The 25,323-nt window shown below is 60.4% G+C and overlaps 1 protein-coding gene across 7 annotated transcripts in view; it reads right to left on the reverse strand.

The window, feature by feature from the left end:
- Window positions 1–1,836: 1,836 nt before the first annotated feature.
- MGLL (monoglyceride lipase) overlaps window positions 1,837–25,323 on the reverse strand; it is a 131,317-nt gene continuing 107,830 nt past the window's right edge. For 5 of the 7 annotated variants that reach the window (XM_023589578.3, XM_071212249.1, XM_004461169.5 and 2 more), the window contains 3 exons: window positions 23,577–23,666; window positions 7,328–7,543; window positions 1,837–4,608 (listed from right to left, as the gene is read on the reverse strand). In XM_023589578.3, coding sequence (XP_023445346.1) covers window positions 4,483–4,608; window positions 7,328–7,543; window positions 23,577–23,666 — 432 coding nt within the window. In that variant the 3' untranslated portion in view covers window positions 1,837–4,482. The remainder of the gene's footprint in view (window positions 4,609–7,327; window positions 7,544–23,576; window positions 23,667–25,323) is intronic. The other 2 variants (XM_071212250.1, XM_058288132.2) reach the window with 1 other exon arrangement.

Here is a 25,323-nt window from a genome sequence, read left to right on the forward strand (position 1 = left end):
GCTGACCCTGGTTGGCCGTGTGTCTTTCTGATGCCCAGGGCCACCACGGGAGGCTGGGCGAGGTGCCGGGCCCTCGGCGGCGGTGGGAGCTGGCTCAGCTTGCCCGCACAGGCCCGGCTGCGCGTCTGTGGGGCCAGGGCAAAGCGAGAATGTGGGGCCCCTGGTTCAAGAATGATGAAGGATTTCAAGACGGCAGCGGCGCGTCGCCCCACGGGGGCACCAGGCCCTTCTAGGCTTCAGTGACTGCGCAGGTCACACGCACGTGACGTCGCTCCTGCAGCCGTGATCCTCAGGGCAGCTCAGTGCTGGCCAGAGAAGGCATGCCTCCCCTCGCCCACCCGCCTCCCCTCGCCCACCCGCCTCCCCTCGCCCACACGCCTCCCCTCGCCCACATGCCCTCACTCGCTCACACGCCTCCCCTCGCCCACATGCCTCCCCTCGCTCACCCGCCTCCCCTCGCCCACACGCCTCCCCTCGCCCACATGCCCTCACTCGCTCACACGCCTCCCCTCGCCCACATGCCTCCCCTCGCTCACCCGCCTCCACTCGCTCACCCGCCTCCCCTCGCCCACATGCCCTCACTCGCTCACACGCCTTCACTCACTCTGAACTCATGCTTTCCTCGCTCACCCACTCATTCCTCAGCTATTCATTCATTCCTCACATATGCATTCATTTGTTCATTCCTTCCTCAGTGTGCTCATCCATTCATTAATTCTTCACTCACCCTCTCATTCATTCACTGCTCACTCACCCCTTATTCATTCATTCCACTCATTCACTTATTCACTACTCACTCATTCATCACTTCCTTCATTGATTCCTAATTCATTTACTCACCCACTTATTCATTCATTCATTCATTATTCACTAATCAGTCATTCAACAAATCTTTACTGGGCACGAGACAAGGCTCTAGACCCTGGGCACACATCCTGCTGGGAGGAGACAGAGAGTGACGAAATGAGCAAGCAAAACTGACAGCATGTCAAACAACAATAAATGCACTGGGGAAAAGTAAGTCAGGGCAGGGCCCAGGGTGTGTGCGGCCGTCTCAGATAAGGGGTTGAGGAGCAGCTTCACTAGGTGACATCTGGGGAAAGACCCGAGAGGAGGGGCGGGAGCCCGGCCGGCAGCTTGTGGGTGCTGAGGGGGGCCGAGTGCACAGGCAGGGCCGACGCCTGATGGGGCCTTGGTCTTTCTCTGAAGGAGCTGGGAGCCACGGAGGCTTTTGAACAGAGAAGAGGCATAATCTGACTCCGATTTTAACAGCGTGCTCTGGCTACGGAGTGGAAACCGAGTGCAGGGGTGCAAGGGAGGAGACGGGCCCGTGGAGGAAGCCGCTGCTGTTATCCAAGCGTGAGACGGTGGCCACAGCCGTGGGGCCAGAGCGAAACGACCCGTCTCTGGTACATTCCGCAGGTGGAACTGCCGGGCTCTGCGCACGGACGGCTGTGGGCGGGAGACGGGCCAGGGAGGGCGTCGCAGGTTCTTGGGCCAAGCAGGAGGGACGATGGGGCTCCAGGTGCTGAGCTGGGGCAGGCCCGGGAGGGGGTGTGAAACAGGCCCCAGGACCGCGGGTAAGCAGCCACGGAGCTGGGGCAGCCAAGGCCGCGGGTGCAGACAGGAAAGTGGAGGCAGGAGGGAACTCCAGTCCCCAAAACAGGCGAGAGAGAAAATGAGGCTCACACTCAGCGGCCCGGACCCCGGGAGATCCTCTTGAGTGCGTGTCCAGTGACTGGCGTGGGGAGAGCCCGGGCTCTCCGTCCTGTCTGCAAAAGCACCTGCCGTCTCCTCTGCAGGGAACACTAGCGTCCAGTAAGCAGGCAGACCACATTCAGAAAACACCGGTTTATTAGGACTAGCTGGAGTGTACATGGGTCCCTTGAAGAGCGCTAGACGGATACCACGCTCCCCGCCAGCAGGTACACGCAGGGGTGTGGCTGACAGCAGGGCAATGCCCGGCAGGTAAGCTGCCTGGAAACATAGCCGTGCTCTGCGGAGGTTTTGTTAGCAATCGGTGAGAGCGAGCGAGTGGGGAGCGTGAGAGCCACGCAGGCCTGGAGACGGGGAGCCTGGCGGGGCCAGGGGTGCCCGGGGCACCCTTTAGTGTTCTCGAGGTGGGTCCCAGTGCTATTGGGAGGCTGGGAGGGAGGTGGGGTGCTCGCTGCTGGGTGGCAGGACTGCCGGCTGCCGCTCCCCCTCCCCGCTCCCTGCAGAGGAGGCGGCCCACGGAGGGGGGAAGCAGGGTCCCCAGGGGGCCGGGGGTGGGCGCGCCGCCAGCGGCAGGCACGGGAGCCACTTTGTGTGAATAGCTGGGCTCTAGGGCTGACGCGCAGGGGGGCTCCTTCACACCAGGCTCCACGAAATTGCCCCATTAGCTGTGTCCTTCTCCCGTGTCCCCTCCCTGGCCTGCACCAGCCCCTCCCCTTCGGGGGCAAGTTGTGTGTGACCTAGGAGCCCCGAAACCCGCGTCCTGACCGGGCTCGGGCATGTCGGCACGGAGCTATCTACAAGAGCAAAAGCCACCTCCAGCACCCGAGGGCCCCAGCAGCAGCGGCTCCCTGCTGGGCGGGCGGCGGGGCCCAGGGCCTGTGATGTCACAGCGCCAGGCCCTGGGAGCTGGGCCTGCGGGTGGAGCTCCTGCTGCACCTTTGCAGAGACGCAGAAGCGTTCTTGCGGCTGGCGGGGGCTGATCTTTCCTCCCGCCTTAAAAAAATTTTTTTTAAACTATTTTATTTTATTTTACCTTTTTCTCCTCCCAAGAGGAGCCAAAAAAGTAGGTGGAGACTGCTCTGGGTGGGGATCTGGGTTCAGTTAGCACCCTAAGTGATCACCTTGCCCGCTCCTGGGGAACTGGGGGGGCGGGGGGGCAGTGCCCAGCCTCTTTCTGGGGCAGAATGCAGGGGGTCACCAACCCCACGCCCCCGCCCCCGGGGCTCAGCCTCCTTCAGTGGGGGGCTCCAGGCCCGTCCAGGGTGCCCGGCTCTCTTGGGCCAGCTGGGGGAGTAGGGGATGGACGAGCGCCTCCCCTCCCCGGGGACCCAGAGTCAGCCTTGGGTGACAGGCAGCTGCTGGGGGCGGAGGTGGGAATTTTCAGTCCAGCCCCCCACTCCTGGCCTTGGGGGCTTGGGGAGGGGCAGCTCTGGGGCCCTCGGGTTTCGCTCTGCGTGGGGTGTCAGTGGATGCACTGGTCTAAAATCCAAAGGGGTGCCTGGCAGGGGGCTCGGCTACCCCCCCGGCCTCGTGGCCACTAACTAGCCTCGTGAGGTAAGAGGACGTCCCCCTGGAGAGCCAGCCCCGTTTATTGCTGGCCCTAAAAGTGGGCGGAGGCAGGGCAGGGGTGAGGCTGGCACCTGAGAGCAGCAGGCGGGGCTGCGCTGGGGCCGGGGAGGGCCGCCCCCGCCTCCGTGGGCCGCGTGGGTGGGGACTCCAGGAGGGGGGTCTCGTCTCTGCTCAGCCCCAGCCCTCGGCGTGGCGCCCCCGCGCACTCCTGGCTCTGGGCTCCACGGGCAGGGCGGGCCCGGCTGCCCGGGTCAGGGCTGGGCAGGGGCTCCCCAGTCTGCACCCCTCCTCAGCCAGAAGCCTCCAGCCAGGCCACCCCCGGCTTGGGTTGGGGGGCTTGTGCAACTTAACCTGAGCCCACGGGGTCCTCGCCGTCCACCCAGAGGCCAGCCGCCAAGGAGGCCGGGACCCCCTCAAAGCCCAGAGCCCGGCGTGGGCTCCAGGGCTGCTGAGCTGGGCGGGCGATGCGGGCCCGGAGCCCCCCCACCTCACGTTCCCCCCAGCTCCCCCTGCCCTCAATAGTCTATGCTGTAGAATATATAATATATATTAAACATTTCCTCTTCAGTACAGGTTTTCCTCTCCTAGTGTCAGGCAGCCTCTGCTCAGGGGAGGGCTCCCCTCTCCACGCCCTCATCAGGGGGAGGGAAGGCAGAGGGCGGGCAAGAAGTGGGTTTCCTGCCGCTTTCTCCTTCCGGCTAAGCCACGTCCCCACCCACAGGGGGACCCACCAGCCTCCTCTTCACCCAGAGAAAGGGCCTCCGGCATGGTCGGAGGGGCGGGGGTGGGGGGGTGGGCAAGGAGCTATCGTGTCAGAAGGGGAGACTCCTCTAATTATTGCGTCTGGTACCCCGAAGAACCCCGGGAGTTCCTGGGAGCCTCCGTGGGAGCCAGTAGAGGCGGGGCAGAGGCTTTGCATTTTTCTTTTTTTTCCCTCAGATGTCTCAGCATATTCCCCCTCTTAAAAATGGCCGGTGATCCTTCTTCCTTTTTGCATAAAGTGTCTACCTCTTGAGGCAGCCCAATGGCTCATGGCCCAGTGCTTGCCATGAATGTCTATTTTTTTTTTTTTTTTAGGAAATTGTGCTAGGGATTCCTCAATTTGAGATATGTATCCGTGTATTTTTTGCAAGCCACACCTTCTGCCCTTCCTCTGCTGCTTCCCCCAGGCCAGGAACCGGCAGCCGGCAGGTGGGTTCAGGGCGGGGACCTGGCTCCTGCCGGAGCTATCCTCTGAGACACCCACGTGTTTATCTCCTGGAAGACGGAGTTGGTGACTTCGGGCAGCTCTTTGTGGAGAACGTGGTAGGCACCTTCGTAAATCTGCAATCAGAAGAAACGCAGGCCGTCGGGGGCAGCAGGAAGCTGCCGGGGGGGGGGGGGGGGGCGCCGGGGCGGGGGTGGGTGTCTACGGAGTCCTCTGTCTGCGGGACTCTGCCTGCCCCCCGAGCACCTGCTGGTGGCTTCCCCCCCTACGGCCCGGGCTCCCTTGGATCCTGTGGTGGTTCACGGAACTTGAAACGGGGCCCCACGGGCTCTAGACCCTCCAGCTCCAGATGGAGAGACCCACCCACTGGCCTCCGGCTCAGCCCACCTCCTCCAGGGGACATGTGCATTCGCGGGCCTCGCTCCCTTGCCTTCCGTCGCGTCCCCAATTCACCCCAGCCCGGCCTTCGCTCTCCCCAACCCAAGGACGCCGTTCCTGTCAAGGTCACGCATGACCTTCAGGCTGCCACACCCTGTGGGTGCCTTTAGGCCCTCGGCGTGATCCGACTTCTCGTCACCCCCCAAGACCGCTGAGCCGCCTGCCATTATCTTCCATTGCAGAAGCAGCCTCCTCCCGCCGTGCCCGGCTCTCGACGCCTCCCGCCCCGCTCGCGGTCCTCAGCGGGGCTGGTTCTGCCGCTCCACGCCCCTGCACGTTGGGGGGCCCCGGGGCTGCGCTTGGCCCTCTTTCCTTCTCTGCCCCGAGGATCTCCTCCACGGTCCCGTGGCTTCAAAAACCATTCCTGAGCTGACGGCTTGGGGATTTCCATCTCCAGCCAGGCCTCCCTTCACGATTCCATCTAATGCGGGGATCCAACCGCCTCATCGACACCCCGCCTGAACCCCTAAGAGGCGTCTCCACAACTGTAACGGACGTACGGACGTCTCTAAGAGGAATCTCCACGTGGAACTCAGTGGTTCTCCCAAGCTGCTTCTCCCCCAGGGTTACCCACCCCAGAGCGCCACACACTCTGCACAAGCCCCAACCTGGCAGCCGGCCTTTCTCGCGTACGCCCCTTTATCTCACTCCCTCGCGTCCAGTCCTGCCAGCTCTCCCCTCTGCCTCGCTGCCACCGCCCTAAGCCACGCACCGTCTCCCCTTGGCGCCACCCTCCCCCCGGCCCTCCTGCTTTCACCCGTCTCCTGCTGGCTGCCTTAAAACTGAAATCACATCCTGTCACTGCCTGGCTCAAAACCATCTGGTGGCTTCTCATCCATCATACTAAGAGCAAAATCCCAACTTCTGGTGACCAAGGCCAGCGCGGTGGAGCTCCCGTGCCTTGTCCCTAAACTTATGGCACACTTTGCCCCTGCCGGTTCACTCCCACCTCACGGGCATCCTTCTGGATGCTTGCAGAAACCAGGAGCCTTCCAACCGCACCTGCTCCTCCCTCCTCCGGAAGGTTTTCACTGGCTTTTTCCACTGTCAGACCTCAGACTGGCCTGTCCAACCTAGAGTGAGCTTTATCCTTCCTCCGCTGCTTTTGGAGCACTCTGCTAAACTTCCTTCAGGGCACGGATCACGCTCCCTGGTTTCCTGATCATGTGTCTGTCTGCCTGCTCGTTTTCCACCAGGTTACAGGGTCCACAGGAGGCTAGGGATTTGGCCTATCTCGGTCAGGGGCAGGGCACGAAGTCCATGCCAATAAAGATTTGTTGAATTAAAAAATCAATGAATGGATGGCTGAGGGAGTAAATGAATGAATGATCTCAGTGGGATCCTTCTGTAGGGACAACAGGGTTCCCTGCCAGGACAGGATGAGACGCTTTCCTGCAAAGCGCAAAGCGGCCTCTTGTGTTTTTATGCTCTCCAGCGTTAACGGGAGTTGGCTTCTCTTTTTCCTGCCTTATTTATCTATTTTTTCTCTTCTTTCCAGCCAGCCCTGAATCTGTACCTGGTAGTTGGTGTGGGTCAGAGTCTGCAACTCAGGAAAGACAGGAGGGAAGCACTCAGCAACTTAGCGGGATGTGCGTGTCTGCCGGGCAGCGTGGGTGGGAAAGGGCACTAAGGTTGGAGTTAGATCTGAGTTCGAATCCCGCCCATCCCGGAAGAGGTGTGGGATTGTAAGCGAGCCACCTGCTCTTTTTATAACCTGGTTAAATCAATGGCCTCGGACCCAGGGCCCCGCCTGTGCGCCCATCACGGGGCCATGGATGCAAATGGCACCCTGACTCGTCAACCACAGAGGCCAGTTTGAAGGGTGGAACATGGCGTGGCCTGTGCTCAGAGAAGAGTCGCCCACCGCTCCCGCACCGTGCGGGAGTCCTCCCTGGTTCAGTCAGACAAAGCGAGCGCTTTCCGTCTCCCGAGATGGCGCGTCCTCCGGGGGGGGCTCCCTGGCTAGTCCCCTGGGGCCCCTGCGCCCCCCGTGCCACTTGAGCAAGCCCAGGGCTTCTTCCTGAAGCCCTGTGTCTCGCCAAGACGCCCCTGCAGGTCCGGGTGCCGCTCGGCGCCCCCAGCCCCTCGAGCCCGGAGGACACGGCGTGCGCCCAGGCCAGCTGGCGCAGGGCCGCTGGGCACAGAGTGCCAGGAGCAGGGCGGCCGGGGCTCCTCTCCCACCACCTGGAGATTTCTTTACTCAAGGCCCTGCTGTGGGCTCTTTTGAAGCCCCCAACCATAAAACCCTCCGATCACCCTCTCCTTCCTGTCCAGCTCGTCCATCGGCTGGTGCCCCCAGCATGAATCAGACACCTCGGGGGCCCGCTCGCTCTTTCCCCGGGGCCACCTGGGGGGCGGTCCCTGGGGGCGGGGCAGGTGCGTGGGCGGGGCGCTCACCTTGAGGGTCTTGTCCTGGCTCTTGGCCGCCTCCATGAGCAGGTAGGCCCCCCTGCTGTCGCACAGGCGGTCGGCCGAGCCCTGCAGCAGCAGGACGGGCAGCGTCAGCCGGGGCAGCGCCCGCTCCACCCGCGACACGGCGTTGAGCAGCTGGATGCCGAAGCACACCTTGAGGCCGGCGCGGCAGATGAGCGGGTCCGCGTTGTAGATGTCCACCTGCGGGGACAGGGGCTCTGTCAGCGGGGGGGTGTGGTGGCCACGCGAGGCGGGACCGCTCCCCGTGGCCTCGGCGTCCATCCTGGCCCGGGGAGCGCCGAGTCCACACGCTGCGCCCGCGCAGGGCCCCGTAGCACCCAGGGCCTCTTGGCTTGCCTTTCGAATTGTTATTATTTTTTTTTAAATTTTATTTTGAAATAATTTTAAACGGGCAGGACAATTGCAAAAACCGTCCAAAACGCACCCAGAGGACGCCCCCCCTCTCCGGAGAAGCCGAGCACCAACTTGGAACATTTTGCCCCACTTACCACATCTTTCTAGCTTCCATTTCTATCTTTTAATTAAGTTTTTTTTTTTTTTAACATTTGTATTTTACTTCATCTCAAATCTCATTTATTTTTGTAAGAGGGACTATATTTATTTACATGGTTCAAAAAACCAAATCTCATGAAGTGATTCTATTCTTTTTTTTAAAGGCAGTGTTACCAGCTACATCTTGAGTCATTTTTTTCACACACACATATATTTTTTATTAAAGAAGTTGTGAGTTTACCAAACAGTGGGCATGACCACGGGATGCCTGCGCAGCGTCCCACCACACCGCCCTGCGCTGACGTGAAACACCGGCTGCGAACGATGAAAGAGCATTTTTGACGTATTCCAGCTCACTGCCGTCCAGAGCTCACATGGGGTCTATTTCCCCATCAGCCACCCTCTTCTAATTAAGTTTTATCTGCACAAAGGCCACAGCTAAAGCGCGAGTCCCTCTGGCCGCACCCGCCTGTCCCTTCCTCAGGGGACACAGCGTGCCCTTCGGCACGGCCCCCTTGCCGTGAAAGAGCACCAGGGAGCAGGACCAGCTGTCGGGCAGGGAGCCCTCTATCCTGTGCTCCCCTCTTGGGGGAGGGGAGGATGGACCCCCCAGCAAGGTGAAATGAAAGCAGGAGAGAAGGCCCCGGCCCAGGGGCGCTGCCAGGCACCAGACCTGGGCAAGGAGGCCGAGGGAAGGGGACGGCCTGCCTGGGGGCATGGGGTCGGGATGCGGGGGTTCCCTGAGGGTGGACTGCAGGGCAAGGGGACCACGCCCCCACGGAGGTGGAGAGTCGCAGGCCTGGGGGAGGGGTGTCAGGACGGGGAAGGAGCCAAGTTAGCACCAGATTTTCCATATTGGGGACAAGATGCTGAGCTCATCCCCAAAACTCCAAAGAGCCAGCACCTGACACCAGCTGGAGGCCCTGGCTGCAGGGCAGTGCCGGGCCGTCACCCCCAACAGGAAGCTCAAAACTCAGTAGGGTAAAAGATTTCAACCTTCCCCCAGTTTCTCTTCTCTCCCCAACACCTGAGAGCCAGGGGAGAAGATGAGACAGAGGTTCCAAGTAGTCCCGCCATGCTTTTCAATACCCCAGCCCTGTCGACAAACTGGATTTGCCCCCTTTGGGCGCCTGTCCCTCCAGGCTTTGTTCACTGGGTTTCACATACATCCGCATGCCCGGAGAGAAGGGCAAGTGGTAACTGGGGCTTTGGCACGTAAACAGCATCACCCTGTCCACTTCCTCTGGCTCGAGGGCAGCTGGGAAGCTGTGTTGGTGGTGGGGTGTCAGCCCCCTGCGGAGTCTGTTTCCTCTGGTTGGTCAGGGTGACGTGGGGGAGGGGCACACAGTGACCTGCCCAACTAGTGGGGGGCCATCCCGGGAAGTGTGGGACCCGTGCGAGGAGCCCCCAAATGTCTTGGGCAGGACGGTGACCGAAGGGCTTCGCAAGGAGCCAAACTGAAGGGCAGCTCCGGGCTCGGGGTCTCGGGCTGGAGAAGCTGTGTGTCCCTCTGGCAGGGCGCCGGCCCCCCTGGCCGTGTGGGGGCTGCCTCGGTCCCCAGCGCCGCTGTCCATCCCCAGCTGTCCCTCAGCTAGTGGCTCTGAAGGAGGCTCAGCCCCCGGGGGCGAGGCTGGCACCCGTCCTCCTCCCCCTGGCTCAACTCTGGTTCCTGGCTTTGGGCTTCTGGCCGTGGTGGTCACCACTGCCCCGAGAGGATGCCTGAGAAGGGCCTTTGGCCCCACAGAGTCTGGGTGAGGCGTTTTTAGAAATCCCTCAGGCCCAAGTGGGCAGCGGTGAGGCCGCAAAGCCCCGGGGTCCCCGTCTTGGCCAGGGCAGCCGGTGGGTCTGAGGCTGGCCAGAGAAGTGCCACGTGGTGCTGGGCTGGCGAGGACGGGAGCCGCGGGCAACGTGCGGCCATCGCACTCTGACTTCTCCAGGGGCGGCAGCTGCAGCCCCCCTCCGGTGCCCTCCCCCTCCGGTATTCCAGGGTTCTGGGCCCAAGCCAAGACGACACAAGCTGTCCTGGGCTCACCTCCTGGGCTCCCGTTGCTGGATCCCTTCCCAGGCTGAAGACCGACCCCTGCAGAGCAGGCCATGTGTGGACAGCCACACGAGAGGGCACGGCCACTTCCTGCAGCTGGCGGCCTGGCTTCCAGGCTCGGCCATCTGCTCGGCGGTGCCCAGAGCCTGCCTGTGGACTGAGGTTGCAGGGGGGCTCGTTCAGGCTCCGCAAGGAGAAGCTGGGGTGCCCATGAAAGAGCACTGGACTGGGGGTCCACTGAGCCCTGACACTGACTAATCAAAGAAGTAACCTCTTCCGCACTTTATGGGACACACCCCAGTCCCCACTCGGTGGGTGCCGGGGCTTTAAGTAACAGGCTCACATTTTGCTATTTTGGTAAGAGTTAGGGTAACACCTCTCCTGGCTATAGATTATTTTACATTGTGGAAATGGTTAGGCTATTTTGCCTTTAAAAAAAAAATATTGTATTGTGGTACACATGTACAACGTAACATTTCCTATTTTAACTACTTTCAAGCACATGATTTGGTGAGGTAGGTGCTATTCTCCCCACCGCCCATCACCAAAGCTTCTTCAGCACCCCAAACGGAAACGCTGCACCCATTAAGCAGTAGTGCCCCAACCCTCCCTCCATCCCAGCCCCTGTATCCTCTGGTCTATTTCCTGCCCCTGTGAATTTGCATGTTCTAATTATGTCACATCAGTGAGGTCATACATGGGTCCTTTTGTGTCTGGCTTCTGTCACTCAACATGAGGTCCTCAAGCTTCATCCTTGCAGTCACGTGTACCAGACCTTTTCCCCTTTTTGCAGCTGAATAATATTCTCCACGGTGCGTTTGTGTTTTGCTGACCCATTTCTCTGATGATGGGTGTGGAGTTGCTTTCTCCTGTGGTGGATGATGCTGCCATGATCCTTGGCAGCCAAGTATCTCCTTGAGTCCCTGTTTTCAATTATTTTTGGTAAATATTATAGAACCTCATTTAACAACAAAGATAAACGCAGCTAACATCTCTGTGCTCTTCCTCCTTCCTTGGCTCTCAGTGCTTTCCATTAAGTGAGTCGCCTGCAAAAGCACGCTGTGAGAAACGGCCGTTACCACCTTTGTTTTACAGATGAGGAAACAAAGCCACAGAGAGGGTTGATGACCTGCCCAGTTCCCCTCGGCCGCAATACACCCTCAGTTTTCACTTGGGTACGTGTGGCCCTGGAATGAAGACTACATTTCCCAGCCTCCCTTGCAGCTAGGTGTGGTCACGTGACCAGGTTCTAGCCAATGGGAAGTGAGCAGCGGGGCTGCCCCCACATCGAGGGCCTGCACACCTCTCCCGGCTTCCGCTTCCGCTTCCGCTGGCTCCGGTTGGTGGAAGCACGTGGATACGGGCAGCACGTGGGAAGGGCTGGGCGGCCTGGGGGCTTCCAAGCCCACTGTCGAGAGAGGCCGGCTCTGTCCGGCGTTCCGGCCCGGTCCCAGCAGCCCCACGGCCCGTGGCTGACGGGTCCTGCTCACGCCCAGTGCGGGGCCTGTCTCCTCAGGGGGGCTTGCCCCGAGCCGTGCCCGGGGACCGCTGGGAGCACAGTGCGGGCTAGACCGCCCCGCCGCCTCGGGGTGCGCCGCCTTCCCAGTGCCCTCTGCCCGGCTGACCCCGGCCCTCCACGCGCGGGGGGCCCTCTGGGACCTGCGCTCCAGCTTAAGTGCCCGACAGCCCCTGTGGCTTCCTGACCTCAGTGTCACTTCCACCTCGTGATGAAGTGGGCCCTGTGCACACAATGGCCTGCCTTGGGCCGAGGTTCCAGATGTCTGGGGGAAAAGGCAGGCTCCTACAGCACTGCAGCCGCGGCTAGGTGAAGGGGCAGGGGCGGAGGAGCCTGGCCAGCGGCCTGCCATCTACCCTGCCAACCGGGGAAACCGAGGCTCCGAGGGCCCGAGCCTTCCCCACAGTGGCCTTTGTTTCTGAGAACATAAGCTCTAAATCCGGGCAAAGTCCTCTTCGTGGGCAGAGTCCCAAGAATGCAGCCTGCAGCCACGTGGGCAGGCCTCCCTCCCGAGGGAGCCAGGCCCGGAGCTCTATTTAGCAAAACAAGCCCTTGAAAAATCAAGAGGCAGAAAGGCCAGCCCCATAGGTCACACGCCATGGGATTCCTTTTATAGAACGTTCTTGAAATGACAGAGGAGTATAGAAACGGAGGAGCGGTTAGAGGTAGCCAGGGCTCAGGACGGCAGGGGGTGGGGTGGTGGGGGTGGCTGTAAAGGGGCAGCAGGTGGGGTCCCCTGGTGGTGGGATGGTTCTGTGCCTTGACAGCACCGGTGTCTCTACCTGGTTGTGATATGGTATGTATTTTTGCAAGGTGTTCCCTGGGGGTGGGGTAGGGGAACTGGGTGAAGAGTATACAGGATCTCCCTGCATTATTCTTTCAACCGCATGTCAGTCTACAATATGTCAAAATTAAAAGTTTAATAATAATAAAGATTATGTCTTTGGCACTAGTTCTTGCTCTCGCTTCCTCCCACCCTCCACCCCCACTTCTGGTCTTATTCGGGCCAACACCGCCCCGCCCGCTGAGTGAAGTAATGAAGGCACGTGAAGCAATGAGGGACACTGTCTGCTGGGGGACACTTAAGTCAGAGCAGGGCCCCCAAGCTGTGGGGGGTGGGGGCTGGGGCCGAGTGACCGCGTCTGCGCTCTGGCTGTCTTGACGTTTGTGGATGTGCCTCCATGGCGGAGACTTGTCATCTCTTTTCTTTTAGAAAGTCTGGGGACGCCCACCCCGACATGCCCAGCTGGTGTGATCTGGTCAAGGCTCCTAGACTGGGTTTGCTGATCGGCGAAGTGGGGGCGATGGTGTCGGTGCCCCTAAGGAGGCGGGTGAGACGAGGTGAGACTGTTGCCGGCGCGGCCGAGCCGGGTGTTTGGCCCCAGGGCGCCTCCCAGTGGTGCGTGGTGGAAGCGCCGCGTGTCCTCTGGCAAAGCCCCGTCCCCTCTGCAACGCCGAGTGTTTCAGCTGTGACCAGCTGCGACTTCTCCCGGCCTCCCTGTCGTTTCTAGCTCTCTGCTGGTGTCTTCACCTTTTCCCTGGGGCTCTGCGGCCTCAGCAAGGGTGAACTTGACAGCCTGTGAAGTGCCAACTGGAGTGTGGAATTTCCTACATGGTGTGTCTCTGTGGGAAGAAACTTTGCACTAAAGCGCATTAAATACAGCTGCAGTCTGCAGCTGGGAGTTTTCTTAAACTCTTGGTGGAAGTGAAATCCAGCAGTTGAATCTCTTGACCTATTTTTTTCCCCCAGTCTGTTCCTTGATGAGATGCAATATTCCACTTTTAATTAGAATACTATTAAAACGCACTGAGCCCCGAGCTCTGTTCCAGGCCCTGTGCCGCCTGCTTTGCTTGGATCGGCTCGTTTCCGTCCTCACAGACGCAGTGTAGGGACTCTTGCTGTTATTACCATTTTACACATGAGGAAACTGAGGCCCAGAGAGGTTAGGCGATTCAACCGAGGTCACAGAGCAAGCAAGGGCCAGAGCTGGGATAGGAACCCAGGCAGTCTGGCTCCACTGCTGCTCTCATAGCCTCCCACCGTGCTCTGCTACCTGAGGAAGACAAAGTCAAGGCCAGCCTGTGGTCCTAGACAGCCAGGAGTGGTGGAGGCAGCAGGGGACCACCACCCAGAAGAGAATGGGGTCCCTCGTGAGGACTGTCCATATTTGTGCCAGGCAGATGACGTGACTTGGCAGGTCCCAGAGGGTGTCACCCTTCACGGCCTTCCAAAGGAGAGGGGGTCCTGCTTAGCCCCCACAGGAATGCTCCTTCCCAGGGGCCGCCTGTCACAGGAAAACACAGCCCCCAGCGGACCCTCCCCAGTGTCCTCTTAGCTTCCAGGTGCCAGGCCTGCCCGCCCCCCTTCCATCCACTTTCGCGCCTTCTCCTGCGCAAGCCCCACCTCCCACCTCCCACCTCGGCTTTCCAGCCTCCATTGTTTAGATGCCTCTGTAATCCACCCATTTTCTCATCGTAGAAAATTCAGGCCCCTGCTAGCATCCTGGAGATGCACCACGGCTCTCCCTCCGCGATCTCTGTGCAATCTAGAAACCCGTGGAACTCTACAAACAAACTGGCGGGTCTTCACCTCCCACCTTCGGAACGGCAGGAGCCGGGGCTCATGGCAGAATGGAGGAGAGAAAATCCTCTCCTCTCCCGGGCGGCTCTTGCGCCCTCAGGTGGCCTGCCCAGCCCCTCGCTCTTGGTCCACTTACTCTTCCCACGGGGCTCAGCTCAGGCCTCACCCTGCAGGCCAGAAGCAGTGCCCCCTTGGCTGTCCGTGCCCAGGGCCCTTGTCCCTCCCGGCCGTCACCTGGTTTGCCAGCGGGCGCGCGTTCGGGGTTGTCTGTGCCCGCGGGGCTCCGTGGGGCCCGTCTTTGCTGCGTTTGTTGAATGAATGCACGAACCCGTCTCTACCCCAGCCCAGAAGAGACACGCCTGGGCCTGGGAGGCCAGCTGCAAACGCCGGCGCCAGCCCTGCCGGCTGAGCTGGCCGAGGGCCTGCTCGTAACCTGGGCGACAGCCCCCAGCGTGGCCTTGGAGGAAAAGATGCCTCGCTACTTCCTTCAGCAAAAAATTATGGGGCCTGACAGCGGATAAGCCCCGAAGGTCAGCTCTTCGGAGCTCGCCGGCCTCGGCTCTCCTCTGCAGCTCATCAGGCTGAGTGCCCATGACCGGCGGGCCTTCCGGAATGTTCTAAATGCAGATGAGAATGTACTGTGGGAAGCGGCCTGAACACTGGGTGTGCTGGACCTGGAGGGCGGCCACGATGGGCTGGGGGCAGCGATTCTCTCTCTCTCCTCCTGGGCATGGCCGGCTCTCTCCCAGGCCCTGGCCACCGGCCCTCAACTGGCTCTCAGCCCTCGAACCCCCTCCACGGTGAGGCCAGGGCGACTTTCCAAAACAGCAGGTCCCTGCCCGGCCTGCCCTGCTCAGCCTTCACGACCCCCCTTGGCTGCCTGTGGAATTTCACTCGCCTGAGCTGATGCTCAGCTCAGCTGCCTCCTCCTCCAGGAAGGCTTCCCCTCCTGCTCGCAGGCTCCCTGGCGGCCACGCCTTTGTGTGTTCCTTTCCTGTACCTGCAGACGGGCCGCCCCAGGAGGTCCCGTGCCTACCCCTTCCTCTTGTCTGCTGCCCCAACACCAGTTCTCCCCTCAAGACCAAGTTCAGACATTTCCTCCTGGGACGCTCCCCTTGCTGGTGCCTGTGCCTCTGCCGACGCCCCCTTAGGCCTGCGTCTCCCAGCGCCGAGGGCGCCTCCCCCCGAGGCCGCGCCGGGGGTGCGCTGGTTGGGTTTGCGGATCTCGTTGACGTCTGAGGATGGGTGACACCAGGCGTCCTTCCCGAGGTCAAGGGCGGACGCTGGCTTCAGACTCGGTCCTTTTTGCTCGCACAGCTGTTGATCCGCCTTCGTGCCCCTCTGCATGGTGACTCCGGGAAGGCCGGGGTGACAGGGCACCCGGCGCTGTCCCCAGCCCCCCGGCGCTGTCCCCAGCCCCCCCGCTCCGGGCCTGGCGGGAGGTGGGGCGGGACGAACGCTCGTTTACTTGCGGCGCCGCCTGCGGGCCGACAGGCGGAGGTGGGGGCCTCGCGGGGGCCGTCAGTCCCAGCGCAGCCCGGGTGGCGCCTGTGCGTGGCCGCTGGAGCCGGACCCGGCCGCCAAGGGGGCCTCAGGTTCGCGGCTGGGACCTCACCGTCCCCTCTGCCGGCCGGGGCAGGTCCCCAGCCTCGGTGGCTGAGAGTCCTGGGCCAGTCAAGGCCCGTTCAGAAGTAAGGCCGTTGCTCGAGCATCTCCCCCGTCCAGCCCTGCAGTTCCATTCTGGGTGGAAAGAGAAGGAATCGGATGCGCTGGCATTTGGAGGCGCTGCTCCGCGTGGGTGTGCGAGCGGCTTCCGGCTCGCGCCTGCCTTTCTGAGCAACGAGCTGGGCCGGGCCCGGGCACCGCACGGCTCCGTGCACGCGGGCACCGTCGGTTTGCACACACGGAAGGAGGCGCTGCGGGCGTGCTCTGGGGTCTGAGGTGTTCTCACAGCTGGCAATGATGCCAAAAGTGACCCCCCACGGGCCTTTGGAGAGGAGGGTCCTGGAGCGTCGTGCTGGACACAGAACTGGCTCCCAGGGGCCCCGGCGGCAAGGACTAGGCAGCTGCCCGCCCTCCTCTCCCAGGTCCAGGAACGGAGGAGCTGGTGAGACGAACGAGGAGCCACCCCAGGGTCCACAAGGACCACGCACGTCCTGGGGGGTCGGAGAACCCCAGTCAGCAGTCTTGAGATCAAAAGTTGGCGACAACCGGGGAAACTGCAATACGGACTCAATGGAGGACTACGATTGGACTGACGCGCTTGGTCCTTCAGTGGGATACGGTGTGGCGGCTGGAAGGAGAGTGGCCCTGCCCTGTGTCCCCACTCCTGGGTGACTCCTGCCGAAGGATTCTGGAATTGAAGGTCATGGTGCCTGGAGCTTCCTTTCAAACCATTCAGCCAGGAAGAGCTTCCGCTATCGACATTTTCATCTATAGGCACAGCTAAAAAGATCGGCGACTCTAGGGTAGGGCATATGCTGTCTGTTGCGCTACCCTTGCAGCTTCTCTGTAGATTGGAGCATTCACAATTAAAAGTGGAGGCAAAAGCTGGTGGCCGAGTTTGGTCTCTCCTTTGCCCCTATGTTGTAGTTGGCTAAGCTGCTCAAAGCAGATTCAGGAAATGCACTGGGAATTTGTTAGCTTACAAGCTTACAGTTTCAAGGCCGAGAAAAATGTCCAAACCGAGGTTCAATAGGAGACACTTCCTTCCCAAAGACCAGCAGCCAGCGACCCTGGGCTCCTCTGTCACACGGCAAGGCGCGGGGCGGCACCGCTGGGCTCCCCCTTCTCTTTCGGGGTTTGTTGCTTTCAGCTTCTTGCCTCTCGCTTCTTGCCTCTCTCTCTCTCTCCATATTCATCCCATTTATAAAGGACGCCTGTAAGAGGATTATGACCCACCCTGGGCCATGCCTTAGCTGAAGTCACCTCATCCAAAGGCCCTACTTACAATAGTTCCACACCCACAGGAACCGACGCGCTTTGAGAACATGATTTTCTGGGGTACCTATAGCTCCAAACCACCACATCCTAAATCCCTGCTTTTTGTCAGGCTTCTTGCCCTCTGACCCACTGAACCTCATCACACCTTAGCTGTGAATGCTCCCCCCACACCTGTATTTTTTTTTTTCTCCTTAAACATTTAATTCCTGTTATAGAGGGGTTTCTTTTTTGTTTGCTTTTTTCCAGTCACGTGGAGCGTGGTTGAGGAGTGCCGAATCCGTCACTGCTTCGATGACACAGCTCTCTGCTAGGGGTCGCGAAACCCTCCCTTGGGCAGGCTTGGGACAGAAAGAACCTGGGGCCAGCGTCCCCGGTCTGTGGTTTGTGTCCGACACCACCTTTGCACTACGACTTGGCAAGTTGGTTACCTCTCGAACCTCAGCTGCAAGTGGGGGTCCATCCTTAGCTCCCCAGATCGCTGCAGCTTTCCCCGGTGGGAGCCCCGCTGAGCATCTCCTTTTCCCCTCGACGGACAAGGCCCCGGCCCCGCGAGGCACTTGGGCCAGAAGCTGAGCTGGGCTTGGCCTCCTTTGCCTTGTTTCTTGCTGCCAGCTCGGGCTCTGCTGACAGCCTCTCTGCAGAGCGCCTGGCTTTGCCACCGTGGTGACGGCTTCTCTGGCTGCTTCTATCCAAAGGCAGCAGTGGGAAGGGGGCAGGCCGTGAGCGGAAAACAGCCAGAGGAGGTGGGGACTCGCAGACCTCTTCGCCACCCCCGTACGGAGCTGGACAGGCCAAGACATGTCTTTTTTTAGGCCCTGGTAAATGGTGGCTGCCTCAAGCCCTCTGTGAATGACGAGAGTTGCGAAATAAAATCGGACCAGGCTTGCTGGAGAGCTAATCACCCGTTCTCGGAGGGGCGGCCGGCAGCTGTGTCCCGGGCACCCGGTGGGTGGCTGACGTCTATCTTTAGCCGTGCTTGCCATTAGCCAAAGGCCTAAATGTGGCCAGGCTTTCAGCTGCCCGGCGGGGGCCTTCTGGGCCAGTACGGCTGGAGGCAGGACGCTCGGCTGCCCCAGGCGGCGGGTGGGGGGCGGGCAGGGGACAGGGAACACGCCCTGAAGCCATGCAGGAGGGGGTAAGGGCGCGGCACCCCGCCACAGAGCTCGCGCAAGCCCAGTTAGCAGCCCAGGAGCGTTGATGGCCATATGGCCTCCCCGCCGTGAATATAAACTAGCCGGGAGGCGCTTGGAGGCCGTCCCAGGGTATTTATAGAGAACAGAGTTGGTTCTAGAAGACAAATTGCCTCCCTCTGTGAGCAGCGGATGTACGCGGTGTGCTGGGAACCGCGCCTCCGCCGGCTGCCGTCCACAGGGCGCGGAGGCCGGGCCCGGGTGGGGGACCTAGAGGGCCCCCGCCGCACGGCACGGACTAAAAGGACACCTCTGGCAACCCCTCCCCAGCGCCCTGGTCAGGAGAGCCGTTTAGAATCACTCGAGGCCTTTCTCAGGGGCGAGGGACGTGTCACATCCCCAAAAGCCCAGGGTTGGGGGTGGGATGATTAATATGTAAATATTTTGGCAGCCCATATATGCAGACAAATACTAATAAAGGGGGAAAAAGTCGGAGGAGCAACTTCATTATCCCAAGGGATTTACTGCCAAGAGCCCTTGGCTGGAAGCTGAGGGATGTGGCCTAGGATCCTTACTGAGGAGCTGTGTGTCCTTGCGTCAGTAACTTGCCCTCTCTGGGCTCAAGCTTTGGAGACGGCAAAAACGCTGGCCAGAAGAGCAACTTCCCACGGCTATGGGGAGCCAGAGGGCTACGGGGTCTGGCACAGAAGAGCACGCTCGCACCAGGCACAGGGTCACACTGAGACAGGCTAAGGCTCTTTCTGTCCCACGCAGGCCCTGGGGATTGGCAGCTGTGAAGCGACGCCCGTGCAGGGGGTCCTCGTGCTGGCAGCCCTGGGGACCCCAAACACGCACCCCGCGTTCGACGGCCCAGCACCTGAGCCCCCGCTGCCCAGAGCCGCGCTCCCTGCGGGCTGCCCGCTGCCCCAGCCGCCTGCCCCTCGCGCCCTGCTCAGGAAGCTCGGTGGGCAAACGGCCTTTCCTTTTTGGGGGCTTTTCGAGCTGCAGGGCTCCACGGGAGCGATCTCGGCTGAAGACGTGCCTCGAGACACCCGATGCTCGATGGGGGTGCCGCCGCCGAACGCAGGCCCCCCCCGCGGCGCTGTTTCTAAGCCGGGAAGGATGCTCCCAGGGAGCCGGGCGGGCCAGGGCTGGTCCTCCCGGCCACGCAGGCCGCTCCCGCCCCAGCCGATGCCAGCAGGGAACTGTCTCGGCCTCTCTCAGGGTCCTGCCGTCACCTGACCTGCCGGACGCCCGTCAGGTGAGGGCGCAGCAGCGGGAAGCAGGCGGGGCCGGGCGGAGGGTCAGGCCTCCTGGAATTTTCCACCGTGTCCAAAGTGAGAGACACGCTCTGAGATTGGATACTCCAAAACAATGAGGGCTTGGAGGCCTCTTAGGATCTTTTTTCCCTTCCTCTTTGCTCAGACCTCTTGGATTTGTACCTGGATGTTCTCAAGACTCTCGAGGGGCGGTTTCCCGCCACTCCTCCCTTCCTTCCTTCCTTCCTTTTTCATAAAGGCCCCTTATTGTCCTAGCACAGCTGCTGCCAAGATAATTGGTTTTACTAGAGATCGCGCCACCAAGCACGCGCCGTTATCGAGGAGGCTGGCAGGTGGAGGGGCCCTGTCCGCACTGCGTCCCCACGATACGCAATCCTGCGGAGAACAACGCCCGCCCCTCCCCCACAGGCTGCAGGGACCACGACTGTTAAAGGAGGAGGGAAGGGCGCCCACGGGTCACGGGTGAACAGCGAGGGGACGCCAGAGCACGGGCTTTTGAACCAAACTCGACTCAAGTCCCAGTTCTGCCTCTCGCTAACTGTGCAGCCTTGGACCAGTTATTTCACTTCCGTGAGCCTCAGTTGCTGCTGCTGTGAAATGGGGTGGATGTCGGGATCATTCAAGTCAGGGTGTAATGTAACAACCTGTTTGCCTTCGGTCTTCTGAAGTCGTACCTTTTTCAGTGCACAAAGCTGCCTTTTGGAATTGAAAACTTCCTTCTTTTTCTTCATCCCAATATCCTTTTGGAAAGACCAGGTGCAGCACGCCGGCTCCGTGGGTCAAACCTGGCCCTAAGACGTGGGTTTGGGAGGCGCTGTGGGCGTTTTACATGAAATGAACTTTAATGTTTCAACTGAACGCGCTGCCTGGGGCGGAGCGCAAGCCTCCCTGGCCCGCAAGCCCCACCACTCCTGCATGTCTCTCACCTGCCTGCAGTAGGCGTGGGAGGTTTTGAGCGCTGTCCTAGCAAGCCCCCTCCCTGCCCTGCTGAGGGTGGTGCCCACTGAGGCGCGCTTGCTAGAAGACATGGGGGGCCAGGATGGGCACTTTTTTAACACTTTATTTCTACTTCAAAAATCAAAACAGACAAAAGGCATCTCAACAAATTATGGACCCATCACTTCCAAAAATCCTGTCTAGGAGCACCTGCCTTATTGAACGCCAAGAGCAAGTTCACCTGCTGCCCCAGTGTTCCAGAAGATGAATAAATGAGCACAGATTAGTTAAATGGCATGACAGAGGCCTCCTGGCTAATGGAGAAAAAAAAAGTTTGATCGTATTCACATCTCATAAAGCTAAATCCCATTTTTTTTTGACCTTTAGCATTGCTAGAGTACCTTGTTTGCCTTTACTACAAAAATATTACAATATTACTGTTGACTGTAGTCTGTGAGTTACGTTAGTTGTACTTTCCCCATATAGCACCATATTCTTTTTTTTTTTTTTTAAAGATTTATTTATTTATTTTAATTTCCCCCCCTCCCCTGGTTGTCTGTTCTCTGTGTCTATTTGCTGCGTCTTGTTTCTTTGTCCGCTTCTGTTGTCGTCAGCGGCACGGGAAGTGTGGGCGGCGCCATTCCTGGGCAGGCTGCTCTTTCTTTTCACGCTGGGCGGCTTTTCCTCACGGGCGCACTCCTTGCGCGTGGGGCTCCCCTACGCGGGGGACACCCTTGGGTGGCAGGGCACTCCTTGCGTGCAGCAGCACTGCGCATGGCCAGCTCCACACGGGTCAAGGAGGCCCGGGGTTTGAACCGCGGACCTCCCATATGGTAGACAGACGCCCTAACCACTGGGCCAAAGTCCGTTTCCCAGCACCATATTCTTAACACCTTGTAACAGAGGACCCTTCTTGTACTTGTTCTATTAACCGCACTCCTCATCTACCACCAAAGTCGTCACATTACGGTCCCCAGGTCATCCTCCAGCTGTCGCTCAGGTAACGTCAACCTCCGTAGACTACCCTTCCAGCCAGAATCACGTGTGTCAGCCAGCAGTGCTAGTCATGCCGTCACAACGTGCTACCCTCAGCTCCGATAGTGAAGCGAGCGGCTGACCGCTGAAATCCCACGGAAACCAGAGGGATGCCGGGGCACGCCGCTGCACTTCCCAGGGCTCACGCGGAGCTAGTGATGTAGTGGCTTCCGACTCCTAGGGCGAAAGGGGAAATTGAGGCAGAAGAGTGGCCAACGGATTTGCTTCATCCGACAATAATTGAGGTAGATTCCGGTGCCTGGTGCTGCTCTCTGTCACCTAGCAAGCCCGCCAGAGGCTCTTAGCCCCAAGGTGGCGGCTGGGGACCTAGCCCGTCTGTGCCCTTGGGCTGGCTCCACCGAGGGGCGACCCCAGCGGGCCCCTCGCCGCACAGGCCTCAGCTCCTCCTCTATAGTATGGGCTGTTAATAGAACACCTCCTGCACTGGAGGCCGAAGGGGCGCCAGCCCAGGCCCGGCCCAGCCTCGGGGGCGGCGAGCCAAGGGCCGGCTTGTACAGAGCTCCCGGGTCCTGAGTGGGAAGTGGATTGGGCTGCTGAGCTGCGTTTTCATCGACCAGCCGCCATCTCTGGGGTGTTGGATCCTGCTCCAGCCCAGCACTTCAGGCACGCGGTTGACCTTGCCCGTGACCTTCTATCCCTGCTGACTGTGGTGGCTGGTCCCAGCTGATGGCACAGCATCCCGTCTTCTGAGCCCCTTCCTCTTCTGAGCTCCTTTCCGTTGTTTTGCTTTTGTCGAAGGCAGAGCAGCTCCCTGGGGGCTAGGACGTACTCTTGGGAAATGGGCTTCCAAGGAACTTTATGATCTGACCTCAATTTACCTCCCGGAAGATCACCTGCCAGTTGCCTGCTGCCCGCAACACCCTGGCCAAACCCAACTTTTGCTGTTCTCCGAAAGGGCTGTACTTCCTTCAGGCCCTCTCCTTCCCAGGGCTGCTTCCTGCACTCGGCGCCCTCTTCCTCGCAGGGGCACGTGATGTTTACTGGCCGGTTCCATTCTTCCTTCCTCTGCTACCGCTTGAGGAGTGGGTTCTTGATACCTCCCTGTATGAGTCAGCCAAAGGGGTGCTGGTGCAAAACACCAGAAATCGGTTGCTTTTTGTAAAGGGTGTTTACTTGGGGTAGGCGCTTACAGATGCCAGGCCATAAAGCATAAGTTACTTCCCTCACCAAAGTCTATTTTCACGTATTGGGGCAAGATGGCTGCTGATGGCTGCGAGGGTTCAGGCTTCCTGGGTTCCTCTCTTCCCGGGTCTTGCTTCTCTCTGGGCTTAGGGTTCCTCTCTTCCTGGGGCTTGCTTCTCTTTCCTCTGGGAGCTTAATTCCCAGGGCTCCATCTTAAGACTTCAGCATCAAATTCCAACATCAGAAAACTCCCAACTCTGTCCTTTGCCATGGTTTTTATCTGTGAATCCCCAGCCACCAAGGGGCGGGGACTCAATGCCCTAATGACGTGGCCCAATTAAAGCCCTAATCATAACTCAGTCAGGCCCAGGTACAGACTAGATTACAAACAAAATCCAATATCTATTTTTGAAATTCATAACCATATCAAACTGCTACACTCCCTTTTCCAGGTTTCGTAGTAGACCAAATAACCCCAGCCTGAGAAATGACATCATCTAATAAGAATCAGCCCTGAGACTTTTGCTGGGAAGAGGGTCTCTCTCTCCACTGGGTTTGCTCAGGTAAAACTGCTGGTGGCCATCTTTGCCTCTCCTTGCGGAAAGGCTGGGAATGAAGCCAAAATCAGAAGACATGGGTCCTGAGAAAGAGTTTTGTGCTCCTGGATCCAGCCATGCCCAAAACCTTTCATTACACTCACCAAGAAACTCACCATTCTTTTTGCTTATACCACTTTGCTTAGGTTTCTGTCACTTGCAACCAAAAAGGATCTGCCTGATACGCACACACTACCTTCATCTGGTCAGCGCCTTTGCATGTTGAGGGCGCGGCTCAAACACCACTCCCGCCCCTTGTCATCTGCCCAGCCCTGAAGCCAGAGGATGTTGGAAAATTACACACACACACACACACACACGCACACGCACACACGCACACACACACACAGAGGCTGCTGGCGCATCTTCCTCTCCCCGTCACAGCGCGGGGCCTCAGCCCAAGTGTGGCAAGTTGCCTGGAGCCGAAACTCGGCTTTCTCACGGGCCCTGGCTTTCGCTCTCCCGCCCGCCCCAGGCTGCCCCCCCCCCCCCCCCCCCCCGGTTTTCAGAAGCCTCTCACCTCCACCTTGTTCCGGGACAGCACGCTGGAGTCGATGGGCCCCAGGGACAGGTTGGGCAGCACGAGGTTCAGCACTTTGGCGGCGAGGACCTGCCGGGGGGGGGGAACACACGCGTGAGTGCGGGTGGAGCCTGGCCCGGGGAGGAGACACACGCGTGAGTGCGGGCGGAGCCTGGCCCCGGGGGGGAATCACACGCGTGAGTGCGGGCGGAGCCTGGCCCCGGGGGGGAATCACACGCGTGAGTGCGGGCGGAGCCTGGCCCCGGGGGGGAATCACACGCGTGAGTGCGGGCGGAGCCTGGCCCCGGGGGGGAATCACACGCGTGAGTGCGGGCGGAGCCTGGCCCCGGGGGGGAATCACACGCGTGAGTGCGGGTGGAGCCTGGCCCCGGGGGGGAATCACACGCGTGAGTGCGGGCGGAGCCTGGCCCCGGGGGGGAATCACACGCGTGAGTGCAGGTGGAGCCTGGCCCGGGGGGGGGGGAACACACGCGTGAGTGCGGGCGGAGCCTGGCCCCGGGGGGGGAATCACACGCGTGAGTGCGGGTGGAGCCTGGCCCGGGGAGGAGACACACGCGTGAGTGCGGGCGGAGCCTGGCCCCGGGGGGGAACACACGCGTGAGTGCGGGCGGAGCCTGGCCCCGGGGGGGAATCACACGCGTGAGTGCAGGTGGAGCCTGGCCCGGGGAGGAGACACACGCGTGAGTGCAGGTGGAGCCTGGCCCGGGGGGGGGGGGGGAACACACGCGTGAGTGCGGGCGGAGCCTGGCCCAGGGGGGGGGGGGAACACACGCGTGAGTGCGGGCGGAGCCTGGCCCGGGGGGGGGGGGGGAACACACGCGTGAGTGCGGGCGGAGCCTGGCCCCGGGGGGGGAATCACACGCGTGAGTGCGGGTGGAGCCTGGCCCCGGGGGGGAATCACACGTGTGAGTGCGGGCGGAGCCCATAGCCACGCTTCCCAGGGGCAGGCAGAGCAGACCCAGCGCGACCCCCCACACAGCATCAGCCAGCTCACTTCCAAAGCCTGGGGCCTCGAGGCCCAGCGCCCGAGGCTCTGTGTTCTGATTCAGACGAGCACGAAGGAGCCCCGTGGCTGGCGGCAGGAACGCCAGCTCTCTCTTGGCCCACTCTCGTTCCGTGCCGTGGCCCTCCCCCGATCGCTCACGGGTTGTTGGCGGTTGTGAACTCTTTGCAGGAGCTGCCTGGACCTGGACACAAGTCCTTTCTCTAGGGCTGCTAAAAAAAAGCCTGCAGGGACAGAAGCCCCAGGCCACCCGAGGGGGAAGCTGGAGAGCGGGGAAGGGCCTACCCTGATCAGAAAGAATCTGTGAATCCACTCGGTTTCTCTCGAAGGGCAGTAAAAACAGTCCCAGGCTGCCTGTGGGCCTGAGGAAAGAGGCCTGGGTTTGCCGGCCTCGTGAGCTTGGACAAGGGCCCTCCACGTCTCCGAGCGCCCATTTCCTACACTGTGAAACGGAGGCTTCCAGCGGAGCAGAGAGGATACCGCGGTCCAAGGTGCTCGATTCCCGGTCAGCGAATTCGAGCCTGGAAGCAAGCTCCCCCCCGCCCCATCCCTCTCTCTGGACCCCAGGTTAACCAGGAAAAGAGAACCCGGGTCTCACACTTGTGCCTGCAGGAGGAGGCTGCTGTCATTTCTGGAATGGGCACAGACACTCCAGAATGAAAGATGCTATTTCGAACGTGAGCTGTGAGATGCTAGAATTAGCACGCCCTGGAAGGGGGCAGG

Source organism: Dasypus novemcinctus, chromosome 26 (genome assembly GCF_030445035.2).
Source record: "Dasypus novemcinctus isolate mDasNov1 chromosome 26, mDasNov1.1.hap2, whole genome shotgun sequence".
NCBI classification, from domain to species: Eukaryota; Metazoa; Chordata; class Mammalia; order Cingulata; family Dasypodidae; genus Dasypus; species Dasypus novemcinctus.